Consider the following 19,609-nt stretch of genomic DNA (forward strand, 5'->3'; position numbering starts at 1 on the left):
CCCCCCGTCTCCCATCTGTTTCCGGGGGAGCAGTCAGTGCCTGACAGGAGAACGCACCCAGGGATGATAAGGCCAATTACTTCGGGCTCCCCAAATCCCTGCCCAGCCCCCACACCTTAGCCCACCAAGCACCCCACCCTGCTCCGCCTCTTGATCAGCCCTGCCCCCGTGCACCCTCCCGCCCAGCCCTGGGGTCAGCCCTGGTCTCCCGCAGTGGGGCTGGCAGGTGGCCATGTTGGGGGTGGGGCAAGTTTATTAGAGAACGTTAGGCTGAGTGGTGGGCCCTGCACTGGAGTCCAAAGGGCGCATGGGAACAGTGCGCAGACAACACCCATCACCCCCCTGCCGCGTGAAGTAACAGCCGCAACCTGGAGACGCACGCAGGGCCTGGCATGGCCCAGCCCAGGGATGTGTTGTGCAAGATGCACGTGCATTTCACGGCTGGGGAGAGCACGTCCCTGCTTCACTAACTGACACAGCTCAGTCCCACGGGGGCCGCTTCCCCCACACGAGCTGAAAGGGCCCCCCCCCCGCACAGCAATGGCCGGGGGCAGGGCAGTTTGTGTGGCTGGGCCTGTGCTTAGCGACTACGGGGTGGGTGAGAGCATGATCTGCTGGGGAAACTGAGGCACTGAGCGTTGGTGACATGTCCAGGCTCACGCGCCAGGCGGTCTAGGGGCAAGTCCTGGCTGGGTGTAAGTGCTAAACTCGCCCCAAAGACCTGCTGGCTGCTCCTCTGCCCGCAGCCCAGGCCTGCCTGCTTCGCTGAGCCACCCGCCCAGGCTACCCCCAGGCGCTGTGCTGGTTACTGGGGGCTGCCCAAATGAGACTGGTACACCCCACCCCCACCGCCGACCCGGGGGGTGCAGGTCGTTCGAGACGACTGGGATCGCTGGGCCCAAGCTCTCCCGCTGCGCGGCACCATTATGTAGGAAGCTGTGTCCCCCCCCCTCCCATGCGCCAGTTACACTGGTACAAAGTGGGGTGGGGGGACATGCAGGCCTCAGCCTGGGGCCTGGACCAGGCACATGAGCTACTTTGGCCAGTAAGTGCGTGAGCCCCGTGACTCATGAATTCCTGGCTAAACAGCCGTCTGGCTCTCTGCGAGGTGAGGGCTCCTGGGGCTGGGGGGCACTTTGGAGTCACCCTGACGGCTGTGCTGCTTCAGTGTAGACGCTTCCTATGCTGACAGGCGGGCTCCAGTCCCCACAGGCAACCCACGGCCCTGGGGGGAAGCCTGCGTCGCTCACCCTAGGGCTGGCTCCAGGGGGGCTAGCTTGGCTGGTGTTTCCCCCACGCCCCTGAGCAATGTGGCTACAGCCCCCGGACGTGTTAGTGGCACCCAGGCTGTGGGCTGCTGCAGCAGGCGGTGGAGACGCAGCAGCGCCGGGTGAGGAGCCAGCTCTCCACCCCGCAGGCCAGCTGAACCGGTTCCCGTTAGCCAACAGGCCAGGGCCCGATGCCTGCTGCAGGGTCCATGGGTCAGGGCAGGGTCGGGTGCTGCTCACTGACCCCCTGCCTCCGTCATGTAAACATGGAGCTCCTGCAATGACTGCGGGGGCGTCAGTCCCATCAGCCCCATTGTGCAGGGCTCCTTCCCTGCCCCACTGCAGCAACCAATCTAGGCACAGGGAGGGAGAGTGATGTAGGCTCCAGCCTCCTGGGCCTCGCCTGACTAGGGCGTACTCCCCCCCGCCCCCGCAGGTGTGTTGCTGCTATGCAGTGAGTGGCTAAGCTACGCTCCAGAGGGCAGCCAGCACCTTCGCCAGGGGCCCTGGGATGCTCCCAGCACACACCAGGCCCACAACGGGAGCGGTTCCATTTTCTTTCCTCTTTTTTTATTGTCAGATAAAACACAAACATCATAAAAACAAACAAAAGAGGCTCCCCACCCCCAGCCCAAGTGGCCCCTGGGCCGGTGGCTCTCGTCCCCGGCAGCAAGTGGCTCAGACCCAGGGCCAGAAATGAGTGAACACCAGACACACGCTCTCGGGCCCGGGGGCGGGGAAGGGAACGGCTGTAACATGTCAGGCCAGGCATTAGCAGGGCTTGGGGCCAGCAGGGACCCTCCCGGGCTCCCCTGCGGCGACAGGCCCCGCTGCGTTTACTGGGCATCGGGGCTAGAAAAGGGACCTGCTGGGTGGCCCTCCAGCCAGCACCGAAGGGTTCCCACGCAAGCCGTGCACCGGCCCCCATGGAGTGGCTGGGGGGGGGGGAAGGGGGCTGGAAAACGGGCCCAGGCTGGGTCTTGGCCCACCCCACACGATGACGGCAGGCTGCCTGGTGAGCTGCCTCCTCACAGCCTGGGCATGTTTCCCCGGCTCTGCTGCTGCTTTCTCCACCGCCTCCGGGCTGACTGTCACCCCTGCCCAGGGGCTTTGGTCATGGGCAGCCGCCCAGCCAGCATGGGATTGTGGGTTGGGGGACTCGAGCAGAGGGGGCTGCTTGTCTGGAGAGTCCCACGGTTCCTCTCCTCAGGCTCCTCTGATGTGACCTCTCGGGGTGCAACACCCCTGTTCTCCCTGGCACCTGCTCCCCAGGGCGGCGCTGGCCATGGTGGCAGGAGGGCGTGGAACAAACCAGAGCCGCACATCCCCCCTTGCCAGGCCAGCCGTGAGCTTGGGTGACTGGCCTCCTGGGGCTCTGGGAGCCAGAACCGGGCCCGGCTCAGAGGCTCTTAGCTGTATATTGGGGAGGGGGGGGGAATCCTAGAGCCAGCTCGGCTGCCCTGTATTCGCCGCCCTGCTCAGCTGCATTCACCCAGAGAAAGCGCTGAGGGAGCCCGGCGCCCCGGCCCAACGTCCTTCCCTCCGGCCTCAGGAGAGAAATACACCAAAGGGAGCCGCCAAGAAGGAAACGCAAACAAGGAGAAGCCGCGGGCTCTTCCCCCAAGCCCAGTCCCGGCGCCGCCCCAGCCGGGCCGCCGCGTGGGGCGAGCGGGTACATGGCCCCGGCCCCGGGCGGCCTCACGCGCCCAGCAGCTTCTTGACCATGTAGCCGGGCATGGAGTAGAGGAAAAGTCCCACCATGATGAGGAGCAGCAGCGCCAGCACGATCTTAACGATGAGCCACTTGTAGCGGGTGCAGATGAGGTACTTGATGGACTTGAGCGGGTTGAGGAACCAGATGAAGGAGGTGTCGGGGCGACTGGCCAACGGGCAGCGGCAGCAGGAGGTGGGCGGGGGGGAAGAGCCGCACGGCCGGGTTAGCAGCATTAGACACAGCCAGGCCCCCGTGTAGGGGAAGAACCTTCTCCCCACCCCACCCCACCTTCGTGCCCCCCCCGCTGCCCCCCTGCCTTGGGCTGAGCCAGTTCCCCTCCCCCTCGGCTGTGCCCCCAATTCCCGACTGCTCCCGCCTTGCCTTAGCCCAGCTGCTCCAGCCCCGGGAGACCCAGCCGGCCTCCCGCTGGCCAGGCTCCAGTGAGTCACCCCTGGGGCTGGCCAGGGCCCCTGGCAGCCCGACTAGGCCCCACCTTAGTCCCCTCCCGCGCACCCATGCTGGGGGTCCGGGGGGGAAGTACCATGAACACAGGGTGGTGCCTCAGGCCCCCAGCAGCCTCTTGACCAGGTAGCCGGGCATGGAGTAGAGGAAGAGGCCGGCCAGGAGCAGCACAAGGAGGAGCAGGAGGAGTTTCAGGAGGAGCCAGCGGTACGTGTGCCAGATGAAGTAACGGATGGACTTCAGGGGGTTCAGGAACCAGATGAAGCTGGTGTCGGGGCGGCTGGGGGGTGCGGGGGGGGCGGCCGGAGTGACGGGGAGGAGGTGAAGAGAGGCAGGAAAGAAAGGTTGACAGACAGACAGAGACACAGAACTGGACGTGTATGGGGGGAAAACAGCCCGTATCATGGGGTGTCCCCACCAGCTGCCCAGCCCCCTCCCTGCCCTGTAGCATCAGCTCCACGCACCTAACCCCCCCTCTCTACCCAGCCTTCATCCCCACTGCCTGCCCCACATCCTCCGCCTCCCCCACGCCCAGGGCCCCGCAGGCTCAGGCTCAGATGTGATGTTTGTGGGTCCTCTCGCCGCCCCGTCACTTACTTGGGTTTCTCCAGCGGGTCGGGCTCGTTGCGGGCCAGCCCCGCGGGGGATTTCTCTGCCTCCTCCGCTGTCAGCAGGTGCAGCTCAGCCTCCACCTTGCCCTGGGGGAGCAGAGAGAGTCGCTCTGGGGCCCGGGACGTCCAAGGCTGAGGACTCCCCCGGGCCGGGGATCATCCCGCAGCCTGGGATGGCGTCCTGGGGCCTACGGCTGGAAAGGTGCCGAATCCTCCCTGCAGAGCTGCCCCCAGCGCACATCACCTGAGCTGGCGGGGTGACCGGAACCCCCCCACCCTGAGAAACGGTCTCACCGCTCCCAGGATCTACCAGCGCCAGAGAGCGGAGCCAGGGGTGTGCCCAGGGCCAGGCAGTGCGGGTCGGGCTCCCGCTGGCTCGCTCCGATCTCACTCAGCGCCACGGGGCTCTGCGCTTCCTGGCTACAGCTGGACCGGCTGCACCGGCCACGCGGCTGGGCAGAGCACCCAGCCCCGAGAGCCGCATGGGGCGGAGAAGGAGCCAAACTTCTCCAGCCCTGTGGAGCCCAACCACTGAGGGGAATGAGTCACCCGGTGCTTCTGCCCGGCAGCCCCCCGCCAGCCCGGTCCCGGGCCCCCCACCCCCAGCTCCGCCGGCGCCCCTCAGTCCTGACCTGCGGCCCCCCGCCGGCCCGGTCCAGGGCCCCCCACCCCCAGCTCCGCCGGCGCCCCTCAGTCCCGACCCGTGGCCCCCCGCCGGCCCGGTCCAGGGCCCCCCACCCCCAGCTCCGTCGGCGCCCCTCAGTCCCGACCCGCGGCCCCCCGCCGGCCCGGTCCCGGGCCCCCCACCCCCAGCTCCGCCGGCGCCCCTCAGTCCCGACCCGCGGCCCCCCACCGGCCCGGTCCCGCGCCCCCCCACCCCCCAGCTCCGCCGGCAACCCTCAGTCCCGACCCGCGGCCCCCGCCTGGCCCGGTCCCGGGCCCCCCACCCCCCGCTCCGCCGGCGCCCCTCAGTCCCGACCCGCGGCCCCCCGCCGGCCTGGTCCCGGCCCCCCCCAGCTCCGCTGGCGCCCCTCAGTCCCGACGCGCAGCCCCCGGCCGTCCGGGGCGCGGTCCCCCCCACTCCAGCTCCGCCGGCACCCCTCAGTCCCGACCCGCGGCCCCCGGCTGGCCCGGTCCCGGGCCCCCCACCCCCAGCTCCACCGGCGCCCCTCAGTCCCGACCCGCAGCCCCCCGCCGGCCCGGTCCCGGGCCCCCCCACCCCCCAGCTCCGCCGGCACCCCTCAGTCCCGACCCGCGGCCCCCGGCTGGCCCGGTCCCGGGCCCCCCACCCCCAGCTCCACCGGCGCCCCTCAGTCCCGACCCGCAGCCCCCCGCCGGCCCGGTCCCGGGGCCCCCCACCCCCCAGCTCCGCCGGCACCCCTCAGTCCCGACCCACGGCCCCCGGCTGGCCCGGTCCCGGGCCCCCCACCCCCAGCTCCGCCGGCGCCCCTCAGTCCCGACCCGCGGCCCCCCGCCGGCCTGGTCCCGGCCCCCCCCAGCTCCGCTGGCGCCCCTCAGTCCCGACCCGCAGCCCCCCGCCGGCCCGGTCCCGGTCCCCCCACCTCCAGCTCCGCCGGCACCCCTCAGTCCCGACCCACGGCCCCCCGCCGGCCCGGTCCCCCCACCCCCCAGCTCTGCCGGCGCCCCTCAGTCCCGACCCGCGGCCCCCCCCCCCGCCGGCCCGGTCCCGGGCCCCCCACCCCCCAGCTCTGCCGGCGCCCCTCAGTCCCGACCCTCGGCCCCCCCCCGCCGGCCCGGTCCCGGGCCCCCCACCCCCCAGCTCCGCTGGCGCCTCTCAGTCCCGACCCGCAGCCCCCCGCTGGCCTGGTCCCGGCCCCCCCCCAGCTCCCTTCCTGGTGGTGCCTGAGGCCGGGCGCACACTGTGGTGCTGCATCGGTGCCCCACTCCCCGGCATCCTCACCGTGAGCTCCAGCTCGTCGTTCTCATTCCTGGCCACAAAGGGCCACCAGCCCTTCACCCTCTTCTGCTTGAAGATGGAGACCAGGGGCAGGTCGCCCTCGTTGGTCACCATGTCCATGCTGCACTGCTTCGCCGTCTTGGCACCGCGCGGAAAGCGGTTCAGGTCCAGCTCGATGGCCCCTGCCGGGGAGAAACAACAGCAGCCGTCCCAGTGCCAGCTGGGCCCCTGGACCTCGCGTCCCCTGCTCTCCCTCTCCGCAGGGCTCCTTGGGGTCTCCCCTGCCCTGATAGATCAGCAGCTCCTTTGGTGGCTTCTCCGTCCCTGACCACCAGGTTCTCGCCTGCCCCCTCCCGCCAGCCTCGCCTGCCCGGCCGCGGCCAGCACACAGAGCGGGTCCCCAAGGGCAGCCTGGTGCTGCACGGCTCTCCCTGCCCCACCGCAGCCTCGTGCCCAGGCCTGGCAGCGCGTCACCCCCCCCCCACCGCCCTCGTCCCCTACGCACCCAGGAAGTCGTCAGCAGAGAAGTGGTCGGCGTCCCAGACTTGCAGGGTGAGGCGCGCCGGGATCTTGTACTCGGTCTCGTCCCAGGAGAACATGGACTCCTTCTTGGAGATGACGATCTTCTCCTCCGCCATCAGGTAGTCGAAGGGGAAGACGTAGCGCCAGTTGAAGTTGCCCTCGCCTGTGAGCGAGTGGTAGTGCACGTCCGTGTCCTGCTTGTCCTCCTGCTGGCCCTTCAGCCACCTGCAGGGACCAGACAGTCGGGCAGGGGGACGGGGCTGGTCACGGGGAGCAACGGGACAGCCAGACACTCCCCCCCCCAGCCCCCGTGCCAAGGAGCTGCCGAGACAGCCCCTCAGCTGCAGCCTGCAGCCCAGAGACACACACACCACAGGGGAGCAACCACCGCAGCAATGGGCTGGGGGACTCGACCAACGGGGCAGATCGCGCAGAGCTCAACAGCCGACCACTAAGGGCAGGGGCCCAAGGACTCGCTGGAAGGGCCAGCAGGGGACGCGCACCCAGAGGGCTGGGAGAACCCGGGTGGCCCAAGGGGACATGACGGGGAGGAGAGGGATGGGATTGAGGAAGGGACCAGGTACGAGTGACACACGTGTGTGTGTGTGTGTGTGAGAGAGAGAGAGAGGGGTCTGCTTTGTTCCTCCAGCAACGCTGCCAGCCAACAGACTCAGCAGCGAGATGGGGCCTGCACCTGCGAGGTCCTGCTAGGGACCTGCCGAGAGCCAGGCCCTGGAGGACACTGGTGCGACCATCGGCTACACTGGCCCCACACAATGTCTGTGCACCCCCCTGCCCCTTGGAGAGGAGACCCCTGGGGTAGGTGGCACTGCAGGGAATCGCTGAGGAGCTGCAGGTTCTGGTTAGCGACTCTTGCTTCGGGGGACTGCCCGTTTGGCACCGGGGGCACCAGGTGGCTGTGGGGAGGGCGGGTTTGCAGATTCATAGGGCCCAGTGTGCTCAGCTCGTCTGACCTCCTGGCTAACACACGCCAGGGCACTTCCCGGGCAGCCTGGCTGCGGCGGCTCCTTTAGAAAAACATTCAACCTTGAGTTAAAAATCGCCAGTGCTGGCGACTCCACCCTGACCCTTGGGCAACTGTCCCGGGGTTAATTACCCTCATTACTCAAAAATTACGCCTTAGTTCCTGTCTGACTTTGCCCAGCTTCAGCTTCTAGCCATTGGCTCCTGTTAGCCCTTTCCCTGCTGGACTGAACAGCCCACGATTCAATCTGCTCCCCGGGTATCGGCTGGGATCAAGTCACCCCTTAACCTTCGCTTGGGAAGCTAAATCGATTGAGCTCCGTGAGTCTAGCACTGTCTAATCCCTTAATCAGTCTCGTGGCTCGTCTCTGACCCCTCTCCAATGGGTCAACATCCTTCTTGAGCGGCGAAGCCACCAGAACTGGACACCGGATTCCAGCAGTGGCTGCACCGGTGCCAAAGACAGACACAAAATAACCTCTCGGCTCCTGCTCCAGACCCCCCAGTTGTGCAGCCCAGGAGTGTGTTAGGTCTTTTGGCCTCAACATCTCAACTGATTATTCACTACGAACCCCCCAAAACTTTCTCAGCGACCCAGGCTGCCCCTTCTGCCCTGCACCCCTCAGCAGCCCTTGCAAAATCTGTACCCAACCCCCACTCCCTGCCCAATGCCACGTGTCCCCATTATCCCAGGGACCCCTCCCTGCAGAGTAATGGCATGAAAGCCCAGCCCCATGCAGAGGGCTCAGCTGGGAGGGGTCCATGCAGAGAGGTGGCCAGGCTGGGGTGGGGGTGGGGATTCCTCCTTCAGAGGTGTGAAAAGAAATCTACACACTAACTATTTGCCTAGCTTGAAGCTACAGCAGCAACCCTGCCCCCCACCCCCACCCGGGGCCTGTGTGAGTGTGATGGTGAAGTCCCTGGGAAGCTCCAGCCCAAGGCAATTCATAGTTCACACTGCCCTGATCTGGGGTGACACAGGCTGCCTGCTCATGGGGTCCCAGAGCCTGGCAGATCAGCGACACCCCAATTAAACAGCCCCAGAGCCTGAGCCCCACATGCATGACATGGGTCGGGCATGGGGCTTTAAGTGCAGTGTAGACGTACCCGTAGTCAGGGCTTGGGACTGGAACAGCACGAACTGGGTGTCACAGCCGCAGCAGGGAGTGCCCACGGAGCGCAGGGCGTGCCCACGCTGAGCGCAGGGAGTGCCCACGCTGAGCAGGGAGTGCCCACAGAGCGCAGGGAGTGCCCACGCCGAGCGCAGGGCATGACCACGGAGCACAGGGAGTGCCCACGTTGAGCGCAGGGAGTGCCCACGCTGAGCAGGGAGTGCCCACGCTGAGCACAGGGAGTGCCCACGCTGAGCACATGGAGTGCCCACGCCGAGCGCAGGGGGTGCCCACCGAGTGGCTGAGAGCAGCTCTCAGCAGCTGCTCACCATGTAACGGCAACTGGGCACCAGACGCGGAACTAACCGGCCACTGAACTCGTCGGGCATCGGCCCAGGAATTAACGGTGCCTCATTGGGCCCCGGAAGGGGAATGAACGTGGCGGTGCCACAGACACTAGCCGAGTCCTGGCTCACCGCTGGCACCAAGCGGCGTTGGGAGGAGAACTAATGGGGCCCTGGAAGCCAAATTCAGCCCTGGCTGCTGGGACTGGTCATGACAAGGAACCCATCGGCGTGTGGAACTGGAGTTAACTCGCAGCTGGAGCTGAGTGGGCTTGGGAGGAGCCCGGGGCCAGACGTATCGGGCCAGGCCTGGCTGATCCCCCCAGATCCCCAAGCTCTGGCTTTGGGTGGGGCAGCGAGGAACGGCGGCGACACTCGGGACAGGCTGAGCGGGTGCGCGGGTCCCTCTGCACAGCCTGCAGGGGAGGGGGCCGGGCGGCAAGGCCTCGTCCGTTACCCCCTGACATAGATGTCAGACATCTTCTCTCCTGTCATGAAAGCATCGTCCTCCAGCTGCACCTCGTCGGTGTTCCAGATCACCACCCGCAGCTCATAGCTGGGCGGCCGGCGGGGTGGGAACACAGGGACAGCCCACACCGGGCGCGGGGCAGACACGGCAAAGGGGGGTGGGGGGAGACACACACAGAGGCAAAACAAAGAAGCAGAATGTCTGTTATTCACCCCCATGGCCCCCAGACCAAGCGCCAGCGGGATCCCGGAGCGAGGCGCCGGCGCCGCGCTGTACCTACCCCCTGACAAAAATGTCACTGGATTTCTCCCCAGTGAAGAAATCATCGTCCTCCAGGGTTACCTCATCTGTGTTCCACACTATCACTCTAAGCTCATATCTGGAAGGGAGACAAGGAGGTGAGGCGAGGCCGGCGGGGAAATGCGGGGCAGAACGGCACAGAGCCAGTGGGGCGCTGGGGTCGGCTCCCCGGGACAGGACCCCTCTCCTGAGGGGAGCCATGGTGCAGGCCCACGAGGAGGGCTCAGCTGTGAGCTTCATGGCAGCCTGGTCCTGGGCCTTGCAGATGTTTCAGACCAGAAGGAGCCATTAGGATCCGCTAGTCTGACGTCCTGCCGGACACCGGCCGGGGGACCTGGGCAGGCAGCCCCGCTCCCGGGCTTGGTCAGCTTGCTCCCAGCTCGGGGGCTGGAGCGGGGCAGCCTGTTGCTGCAGCAGCCGCTGACACCTGGGCCCACAACATACACCTCCGAGTCCCTGGGGCTGCACCGGGGGCCAATGGGAGCCGAATTTCCCCTCCCTGCTCAAACCAGCATCCCGGCAGCCCAGATGTTCCAGCAGAGCCCTGCCAGCTGGGAGGAGCCAGAGCCCATGTCCCCTAGGTCGCGCTGTGGGTTTCATACCTAGGGAGCCCCCTCTCCTGTAGGCTCATTCGGGCAGGGGCCCAGCCGAGGCCCCTAGCATGCTGCTGAGTAACAGACTCATAATGAATACAGTTTAGGGCTCCAGCAGGTATGACCTGGGGTGGCTCCTTGCAATGGTTCCCTGCCAGGGATGCTGCCCCACAGCAGCTGACGATCATACGCATCACGCCCAGGGCTGCAACGCCCCCAGGGCTGCAGCCTCGGGCTCGCGGAGCCTGGCTCTGTCTCACGCGCAGGCTGGGCACATCCACACTCACACGCGTGCACAGAGCGGGCGGGGGCTTTGCTGGGTGTTTCACATCACTCAGGTCTGGCCCTGGCCATCAGTCGCCATCGGGAACAGACGGCAGGGCCCTGGCGCAGCTGTCCCGGTGGCGGGCAGGCGGAAGGCGCTTTGGTGCTGGAAGCTGTTGAACCCGCTTCCCTGCCCTGGCCACGGTGAGAAGGGCCCAGTGCCGGTTCATGGGCTGCTGCTCAGAGCCGGTTCCTCCATCTCCCTCCCTGCCCCGACTCTGTCCCCCTCCCGCGGCTGGATCACGCCCTGGTCCTGAGCTCTCCTGCTCCCCTGGTAGACCTGGCCCAGTGCCAGTGCAAGGAGCCTCACTGATTTCACTGGCTTTGGATCAGGCCCTTATCTCTCTGGCCACGGAAGCTCACGGCCCTGCAGGCACTAACAGCGCCTCGGTGCCTGGTTGGGGCCCTGCACACTCCCTCCCTGTGGGCAGCCGGCGGGAGCAGGAGACGGAGAACGTCACCTCCCAACTCCCAGCCACCTCCCAAATCAAGGGGCCAGGAGCATGGGCTGGAGGGATGTGGGAGGAAGGGGTGTGGGCTGGCCCCAGGCGACCACTCGGTTCATTACCTCTTCGGCTTCCTGGGAGAGATGTCGATGGCGGGGCCAGGTGCCGGCATATCCATGGGGAACATGTCCACCCACATCTCCAGCCGGCCCTGCAATGTTGGGGAGACCCAGTTAGCTTCCCCCTGCTGCCTCCTCTCCTCCCTTGCCTGGGATCCTTCCCCTCCTGCCTGGCAGCACCAGGCATGGCAGGCCGTGTGCGCAGAGATCTGTGCCAGCTTGGGGGCTCAGCTGCACCCCCCCCAGTGTCGCCTGCCCGGGGAGCAGAGGAGAGGCAATAGACGGGATACTGAGGGGACATGGGGTTCGGTGGGAAGGGCGGGGAGAGGTGTGGCCATGGGACGGGGTTGCAGGGTGGAGCTGGAGGGGATACAAGCGCATGAGGGTAGAGAACAGGGTCTGGGTATGAGGAAAGCAGCCAGGGCCGTGCAGCTGTGGGCTTGGGGAGCTCAAGGGAACGGGAGCTTGGGGAGGCATGAAAGCGGGGGGAGCTAAGCAGACGGTGCTGGGGCCTGGGAGGCAGAGATAATGGCTATTATTCCCCCAGGGGTGGTTTTTTTGTGGGAAGGGCTCCCCCTGCAGGATTCTCCAGCTGGGGGACAGGATGGGGCTGGTCCATATGGCCTTGGATCTGCCCTGCACGTGGGAACCCATGAGGCTCAGCAGGTCTGGCGTTCCCCGAGGGCGAGACGGGGTGCTGCGTTCACCTCTCCGTCCCCCCCGGCACCGAGCCGGCGACCCCGATGCCAGGAGGGCGGGTGGTACCTGTTCGATGCCGGGCTTGTCGGGATTCAGCAGCGGCCGCGTCTCCACGTGCTCCGGGACGAGCTTGCAGCCCACCCGGGGGATCTCCTCCCAGTGGCGCAGCACCGCCAGGGCCAGGTGCTCGTCTGTCTGCTTCTTCTGACCTGCGTGTGCAGAGTGAGCGCTGAGCCGGGCCGGCCGGGCCGCGCTCCCCGCAGCCAGCCCGAGGCAGGAGAACGCAGGGGCACAGAGCACGGGCTGGGCGTGGCCCAAGCCCAGCAAAGTCAGGAGGAGTCCACTGAGTTCAGGCCCCTCCCAGCGCCCCCTGCCCGGCCAGGCTGAGCCCCACCCTCGTCTCTCCACTGCAAAGCAGGCGCTCGATGTGCTGGCACGCGCCCTGCCTGACCTGTGGGGGTGCTCAGAGCAGGGGGGAGGGTGCAGGCGTCTGCAAGGACCGGGCAGGGGGGAGCTGCGGAGAAACCCCACGGCACTGGAACAGCCGGGCTGCCCCCGATCAGACACTGCGGCTACTTTCCACATAGCCAGTTCAAGCCGGCTGACGGGCGGCAGGGGTGGGGAGAGCGATGCCGCTGTCCGACCCAGCCCTCCCACCCAGCCGGGGCAGTGCCGCGCCCTCGGCCCCATTACCGTTTTCATCCTCCATCTCCCTGGGGCCGGTGAAGACCCGGTTGGCGACTTTCACCCGCCCTCCGGGGCCGTAGTGGGGCCCGTCCACCTTGCCCTCTCTGCACAGCTTGGCGAGGATCTGCGTGGGCTTCCCGGGGTCCCGCCACGTGTTGTAGCCGTGGCTGTGAACAAAGGGCTGGGGTCAGGGGGAGCCGCTGCCGATCTCACCGCGTCCAGCTCGCCCAGGGAGAAGGGGCGGCCCCGCTCCCCCGGGGCTGGAAGGAACCGGGAATCGTACGGGAAGGGAATGTGCAAATGTCCCCCGCTCTCCCAGCCCTGAGCGCCCCACATGTGGATCTGCCGGTGCCCCTCAATCCCGAACCGCAGCCCTTGCGGTCCCTGCTCTGGGTTCCCCACACATAGCTCTGCTGGTGCCCCTCAGTCCTGACCCGTAGCCCCTTGTGGTCCCTGCCGTGGGCTCCTCATGCACAGCTCTGCCGGTGCCCCCCAATCCCGACCCACAGCCCCCTGCTGCCCCAGTCCTGGGCTTCCCCCGCCCCCTACAGCTCTGCCGGTGCCCCCCAATCCTGACCCACAGCCCCCTGCTGCCCCAGTCCTGGGCTTCCCCCGCCCCCTACAGCTCTGCCAACACCCCCCAATCCTGACCCACAGCCCCCTGCTATCCCAGTCCTGGGCTTCCCCCGCCCCCTACAGCTCTGCCGACGCCCCCCAATCCTGACCCACAGCCCCCTGCTGCCCCAGTCCCGGGCTTCCCCACCAAGCTCTGCCAGTGCCCCTCAGCAGGGCCGCCCAGAGGATTCAGGGGGTCTGGGGTCTTCGGCGGTGGGTCCCAGGGTGGAAGGACCCCCCACCGCGGGTCTTCAGGGCACTTTGGTGGCGGGTCCTGGAGCAGAAGGACCCCCCGCCACCGAATTGCCGCTGAAGACCTGGAGTGGAAGAAGCTCCGGGGGCCCAGGCCCTGCGAGAGTTTTCTGGGGCCCCGGAGCGAGTGAAGGACCCTGCTCCAGGGGCCCCGAAAAACTCTTGTGGGGGCCCCTGTGGGTCCCGAGGCCTGTGGCAAATTGCCCCACTTGCCCCCCCTCTGGGCAGCCCTGCTCCTCAGTCCTGGCCTTATGTGTCCCCTCTTGGAGTGCCTATGCACCCTCTGCTGATGCCCCATAACCTGCTGTTCCACATGGGGTGCCCCACTCAGGAGCCGACAGGCCCGGGGGTAGGTAGCACACCCTGCGTTTCCACGTGCCCTGCTGGGCTGGGGGCGGTATAGGCCCGGGGCTGGCGCTCGGCCCGGGGGCAGTTTCGTCCCCACGCTGGCAGGGCCCGAGGCGGGAGGTGTTGCCGTACGTGGAGTAGGTCTGTGAGATGCCGCAGGTGGCCCGGTGCTTGCTGTAGTATCGGTTCTCCAGGTCGATCTTGGTCTCCCCGATCAGGTCGTCAGAACCCACCAGGTCCCAGTCGTACACGGCCACCGTCAGCATGGACTCCATGGGGAAGGTGGCCTCGATGTCGAACGACCTGGGGGACGAAAGAGCATTTACCCCTGGGCCTCGGTGCAGGCCCCACCCTTGCCAATGGCCCTGGCTCACCTCGCAGCCGGCTCTGCCCCCCACTCCACCCCGAGGCCCCGCCCCTGCTCCGCCCACATTCTGCCCCGAGGCCCCGCCCCCACTCTGCCTGCGCTTCACCCCGAGGCCCCGCCCCTGCTCCGCCCACATTCTGCCCCGAGGCCCCGCCCCCACTCTGCCTGCGCTTCACCCCGAGGCCCCGCCCCTGCTCCGCCCACATTCTGCCCCGAGGCCCTGCCCCCACTCTGCCTGCACTCCACCCCGAGGCCCCGCCCCTGTTCCGCCCACATTCTGCCCCGAGGCCCTGCCCCCACTCTGCCTGCGCTTCCCCCAAGGCCCCGCCCACTATTTGCATGGGGACGGGACAGAGAGGAGTGAGCCATGGGTGGGGGGAGAGGAGGGAGCTGGGGGCGAGGCCCGGAGGGAGCCGAGAGGAGCAATCAGTGAACAGAGAGGAGCGAGTGTGGGGGCGGGGGCTGAATGGGGGCGGGGACATAGTCTGGGCACCGGTGCCCCTTCTGAGTGTGGGCCCGGCGCTGGATGAAACGGGGACGCCAAGCCTGCCTTTGTCCCGCTGCTCTGTTCCCATCACGAGCTCCTTGGCAAAGGGACTGTCTCTCACTTTGGCTTTGGCTAGCACTGAGCACAACAGGGCCTTGATCTCCATTGGCTCCTTGCCGCACGACCGGAAATCTACCATCCCTCAGCGCCCCCCGGGCGGCTGACAGCAGCCACCCGCTCAGCGCTTCTGCGTTCCTGCTCCTCTCCTACCCTAGACTTTACACTCCAGCCTCCCTGGTTGCCAAGACCCGGTTCTCTGCCTCCCTCTGAAGGCACTGGCCAGGACTGGAGACAAGCCGGCAGGATGGGCCAGTGCCTAGCGCACTGGGCTAGCGCTCAGGAGTCCTGGGCTCTCTTCCTGACCCCGCTTGCTCTCTTCAGGGCAGGGCCTGTCTCCCACTCTGCGTCCGGACCAGCCCTCGCCCAGCGCTCTCAGCTGTGGCCACCACAGTAACGCCGCGGTGCCTTACTTCCCGAAGATGGGGTTGAGCTGCTTGGAGATGTAGCTCTCCTTGTCTCTGATGTCTGTCTTGCCCAGCTTGATGGCGATGTAGGGATCGGCTTTCCCGTTGATGTCAGCTGGGTGCAGGTCGGTGGCCTGTGAGGAAGACACGAGACACACGATGTCCCCTCGGGGTTTCCCTGGGCACACGTGGCCCCCATCAGCCATGTGTTCACTTTATGTAGGGTGGCTGCAAGTCTCCTGCTCTTCAAACCTCCCCTCCCTCCATTTCTTCCAAGAGAAAACTGACAAACTGCGCCCTGACTTCCCTCCGCCCGTCGGAAGAACGTAGCTGGGCCAGCCCAATGGTCCATCTAGCCCAGGATTCTCCCTCTGGCTGTGAGAGGCCAGGGACACCCAGGGAATGTCGGTTTTGACATAGAGCCCCGCTCCTCCGCCCCTCTTGCCTACTCGCTCCTCTCTGAAGAGTTTAAGCCCATTGATTTTAACACATCCCTGGACTGGACCCCGTAGCTCACGCTGTCCGGCAGGTTACACTCACCCTCACGATGTACACTCGGACCAGCACGTTGATGGGGTCATTGCTTGGAATGCCCTGGAACATGCCGAAGTTGGGGTCGTATCCTGCCTCCTTGGTGATGTCGTCGGGAAGCGGCACTTTGTAAACACACATGGAGCCCTGGTGCAAGGAAAAACACATCCCGAGTGGGATTCCACAGTAGGGCTCAGCCTGAGGACCAAGCACCCCTACGGGCCACATCCTGATCGCCGTTAGCCCGGGGTAAACCCAGAGCCACAGCGCCCTCGGCTCCAGCCGTCACACCTCTGAGTTAAGCTGCGATGGGTTCAGAGACTGAATGAGAAAATAGCATCAAGGATGCAGCAACGTTTTGGTGAGTCCTGTGAAAACAGTCCGCAGTCTGACTGGCCAGGGGTGAGGGCCGCGCAGGGTGACCACATGTCCCAATTTTATAGGGACAATCCTGATTTTTGGGTCTTTTTCTTATATAGGCTCCTTTTACCCCCCACCCCCTGTCCCGATTTCTCACACTTGCTGTCTGGTCACCCTAGGGCCGTGGGGGTGGCCGATACACCGAACCACTGAAAATCCGGCCAATAGCCCGCCTCTAGCTAGGTAGCTCAGATTTTGAAGCTTCACCAAACTTGCAAGTCTCTCTGTTTTATGGACTCTGAATGAGGAAAACGAACTCCCCGTGAATGAAGTCGGCAGGATGGCTGGACTATCTAAGCCTGTCTCGTCCGCTGACCTGGCTGCGTTTATTCTGGGGGCTAGGCTGGCGCAGGTCAGGGCGTGGTTTTTTCACATCCTTGAACAAGGTAGCTATGTCAACGTGACTTTTAAGTGTAGAGCAGGGGTGGGCGAACGATGGCCTGTCGGCCACATCCGGCCCATGGGACCCTCCTGCCCGGCCCCTGAGCTCCTGCCCCAGCCCCTCTCCTGCAGTTCCCCCTCCCCCGCAGCCTCAGCTGGCTCCACCGCCGGTGCAATGCTCTGGGTGGTGGGGCTGTGAGCTCTTGCCGGGCAGCACCGGTGCTCTGTGCTGGGCAGTGGCGTGGCTGGCTCCAGCCGGGTGGCGCGGCTGCCTGTCCTGGTGCTCTGGATGGCGTGGCAGGGAGCAGGGGGGGGGGTGGATAGAGGGCAGGGGAGTCCAGGGTGGTGGTCAGGGGGTGGGGGGCTGCATAGGGGTCAGGGCGGTCAGCGGGCGGGGAGCAGGGGGAGTTGAATGGGGGCAGGGGTCCTGGGGGGCCGTCAGGAAGGAGAGGAGGGGTAGGATGGGGCAGCTGGGGGCAGTCAGGGGACAGGGAGAAGGGGTGGTTGGATGGGGCAGGAGTCCCGGAGGGGCCCTCAGGGGTCAAGAAGCAGGAGGGGGTCGGATGCGGGCGGGGGCCGGGCCACACCCGGCTGTTTGGGGAGGCACAGCCTCCGCTACCCGGCCCTCCATACAATTTCGGAAACCCGATGTGGGCCTCAGGCCAAAAAGTTTGCCCGCCCCTGGTATAGACTGAGTCTCAGCATCTGCAGGTAGCGAGTTTGGAGGTGGAAGCGGCGAGCGAGAGCGCCATGAAACCTAGAGCAATGGAGGGAGAGGACATTTCCTGATGGGCCAGAGAATTCAGGAGACACCACACATCTGCTGCTTTCCATGACCCTGAACTTACAGTAGGAGACAGGGTGGGCAACTGCCGGCCAGTTTCTTCTGATGGAAATTCATTGCAGTCATTTTGAAAATTGTCACTGGAACTGGTTGGAAAGCGTTTGTGGAAATCGTTTTCCAGGAGAAATGTCTCGTTTAAACATTCGTGGAACAAAAAGTTTTGATGTTTTTGTATCAAAATTGACTTAGATTTAAAAAAAAATGTAAAAGGGCCAAAATCAAAATGAAACATTTTGAACATCTCAGAACAAACCATTTCCATTGGCCAGACGCATGTCTTTTGGCAGAACTTTGGTTCGCAATAAAAATTTGTTGTTTCCTCCCACCTGGGGATGAAATCCCCCCCCCCTCCAAAAAAAAATAATCTTAACACTTTTGGCAGGATGGAAAACCTGTTTCCCAGCCAGCCCTGCTTGTAACGGGCTGTGATTCCACCCCCGTGTGAAATACCTTTGTGAGGGGCTGTGACGTTATTGATAGAATCTGGGACCATCTAGAACATGGTTGCAACCAAAGTCCTGTAGTGGCACCAAAGGGGGTCAAATGAGGTGTCTAAGACCAGGTTATGGGTTGCTGGTTAAGATTATGCTGTCTGTATATGAGTCATTTTTGTAGTTGAAGTTATGAGTATTGGCTCTGTACTGGCTTGTGACGTTATTGATATAAATGGGGACCATATAGAACATGGGTTGCAACCAAGGTCCTGTAGTGGCACCAAACCTTGGGTAAAGGGGGTCATCTAAGGTGTCTAAGACCAGGTTCTGGGTTGCTGGTTATGATTATGCTGTCTGTATGTCTGCGTATCATTTTGTAGTTGAAGTTATAAGTATTGGCTCTGTAATGTCTGTATTCTGTATTATGCTCTGCCTCTGGGAAGTGTCCCAGACAAAGCTGATGTTAGCCCGGCATAGCTGGCTTGATGGCCCATTAAAGGGCCATCGGCTACACAATTGACCCATGGAGGGAAGGCAGACGCCTTGTGACTCAGCAAAGTATGCAGGGACTGGCCCATGTGACTCCAGGCTCCATTTTGCTGTAATTTTCCACAGTGAAGACAAAGGGATTCTTACACCTGGAAAAGTCTATATAAGGCTAATGCCTCATCTCCATCTTGTCTTCAATCCTGCTTCCGACCTCTGGAAGGACTTTGCTACAAACTGAAGCTCTGTTGACCCATCCCAGCGGGGGATGTTCCAGAGACTTATAATCTGAACCTGCAGTTTACTCCAGCACTGCTGCAAGCCTGAACTAAGAACTTTGCCATTACTGTATGTAATTGATTCCATTTAACCAATTCTACCTCTCATCTCTACCTTTTTCCCTTTGTAAATAAACCTTTAGATTTTAGATTCTAAAGGATTGGCAACAGCGTGATTTGTGGGTAACATCCGATGTGCATATTGACCTGGGTCTGGGGCTTGGTCCTTTGGGATCGAGAGAACCTTTTTCTTTTATTGGGGTGTTGGTTTTCATAACCATTCATCCCCAGGACGAGTGCACTGGTGGTGATACTGGGAGACTGGAGTGTCTAAGGAAATTGCTTGCGTGACTTGTGGTTAGCCAGTGGGGTGAGACCAAAGTCCTTTTTGTCTGGCTGGTTTGGTTTGCCTTAGAGGTGGAAAAACCCCAGCCTAGGGCTGTGACTGCCCAGTTTAAGCAATTGGTCCTGATTTAGCACTCTCAGTTGGGTCCCGCCAGAATCGCTCCGTCACAGTGGCGTAGTCGTGCTTGGATCCACAGAACCAGGTCAATTAAGCTTTGGGTCAGAACCCCACGCTATCCAAATTTGAAATTTGGGATTGAGAGTTTGGTTGGTTAAAGATCAGTGACCATGAGACAGAAAGCATCAGGAAAAGCAAGGAAACTGCAAGCCTTGAGAGACAGCCTGCAGTTTGATTATGAGCAAGAACTGGCAGAAATTCGAATGGAGAAAGAGGCTGATGAGAGAAAGAAAGAAGTTGCTAAGAGAGAAGAAAAAGCTCGTAAGAGGCGTCTGGAGCTGCTGGCTGCTGAGGAGAAAACTCGACAGATGCAACAGGAGATAGCTAGACTCCAACTCCAAGTCAAAAAAGCAATGGAAGAACAGCAGAGACTGTATCCTCTTGAAAGTCCAGTTTGTAACAATGTTGGTATGTTGTATAACTCTGAGCAGTTGTCTGGGGGTAACCAAATGTACCCCAACAATGCCACCTTTTATGTCAATGCTGTAACTGTGTGTTCAGTAGGGGGTGGCCCCATAAATTGGGCCAGTGCTATGGATGGGAATGG

The 19,609-nt window shown here is 63.9% G+C and overlaps 1 protein-coding gene across 1 annotated transcript in view; it reads right to left on the minus strand.

Annotated features, from left to right (window-relative positions):
• Positions 1–2,852: 2,852 nt before the first annotated feature.
• The window catches only part of OTOF (otoferlin), a 193,203-nt gene continuing 176,446 nt past the window's right edge, over positions 2,853–19,609 (minus strand). Inside the window, exons 37-47 of the mRNA XM_045010229.1 lie at positions 15,706–15,843; positions 15,172–15,299; positions 13,920–14,090; positions 12,579–12,739; positions 11,952–12,094; positions 11,190–11,278; positions 9,685–9,783; positions 6,479–6,720; positions 5,977–6,155; positions 4,042–4,142; positions 2,853–3,147 (exon numbers count right to left, since the gene is read on the minus strand). Coding sequence (XP_044866164.1) covers positions 2,967–3,147; positions 4,042–4,142; positions 5,977–6,155; positions 6,479–6,720; positions 9,685–9,783; positions 11,190–11,278; positions 11,952–12,094; positions 12,579–12,739; positions 13,920–14,090; positions 15,172–15,299; positions 15,706–15,843 — 1,632 coding nt within the window. The 3' untranslated portion in view covers positions 2,853–2,966. The remainder of the gene's footprint in view (positions 3,148–4,041; positions 4,143–5,976; positions 6,156–6,478; positions 6,721–9,684; positions 9,784–11,189; positions 11,279–11,951; positions 12,095–12,578; positions 12,740–13,919; positions 14,091–15,171; positions 15,300–15,705; positions 15,844–19,609) is intronic.

This window comes from Mauremys mutica, chromosome 3, assembly GCF_020497125.1.
Source record: "Mauremys mutica isolate MM-2020 ecotype Southern chromosome 3, ASM2049712v1, whole genome shotgun sequence".
Classification (NCBI taxonomy): Eukaryota; Metazoa; Chordata; order Testudines; family Geoemydidae; genus Mauremys; species Mauremys mutica.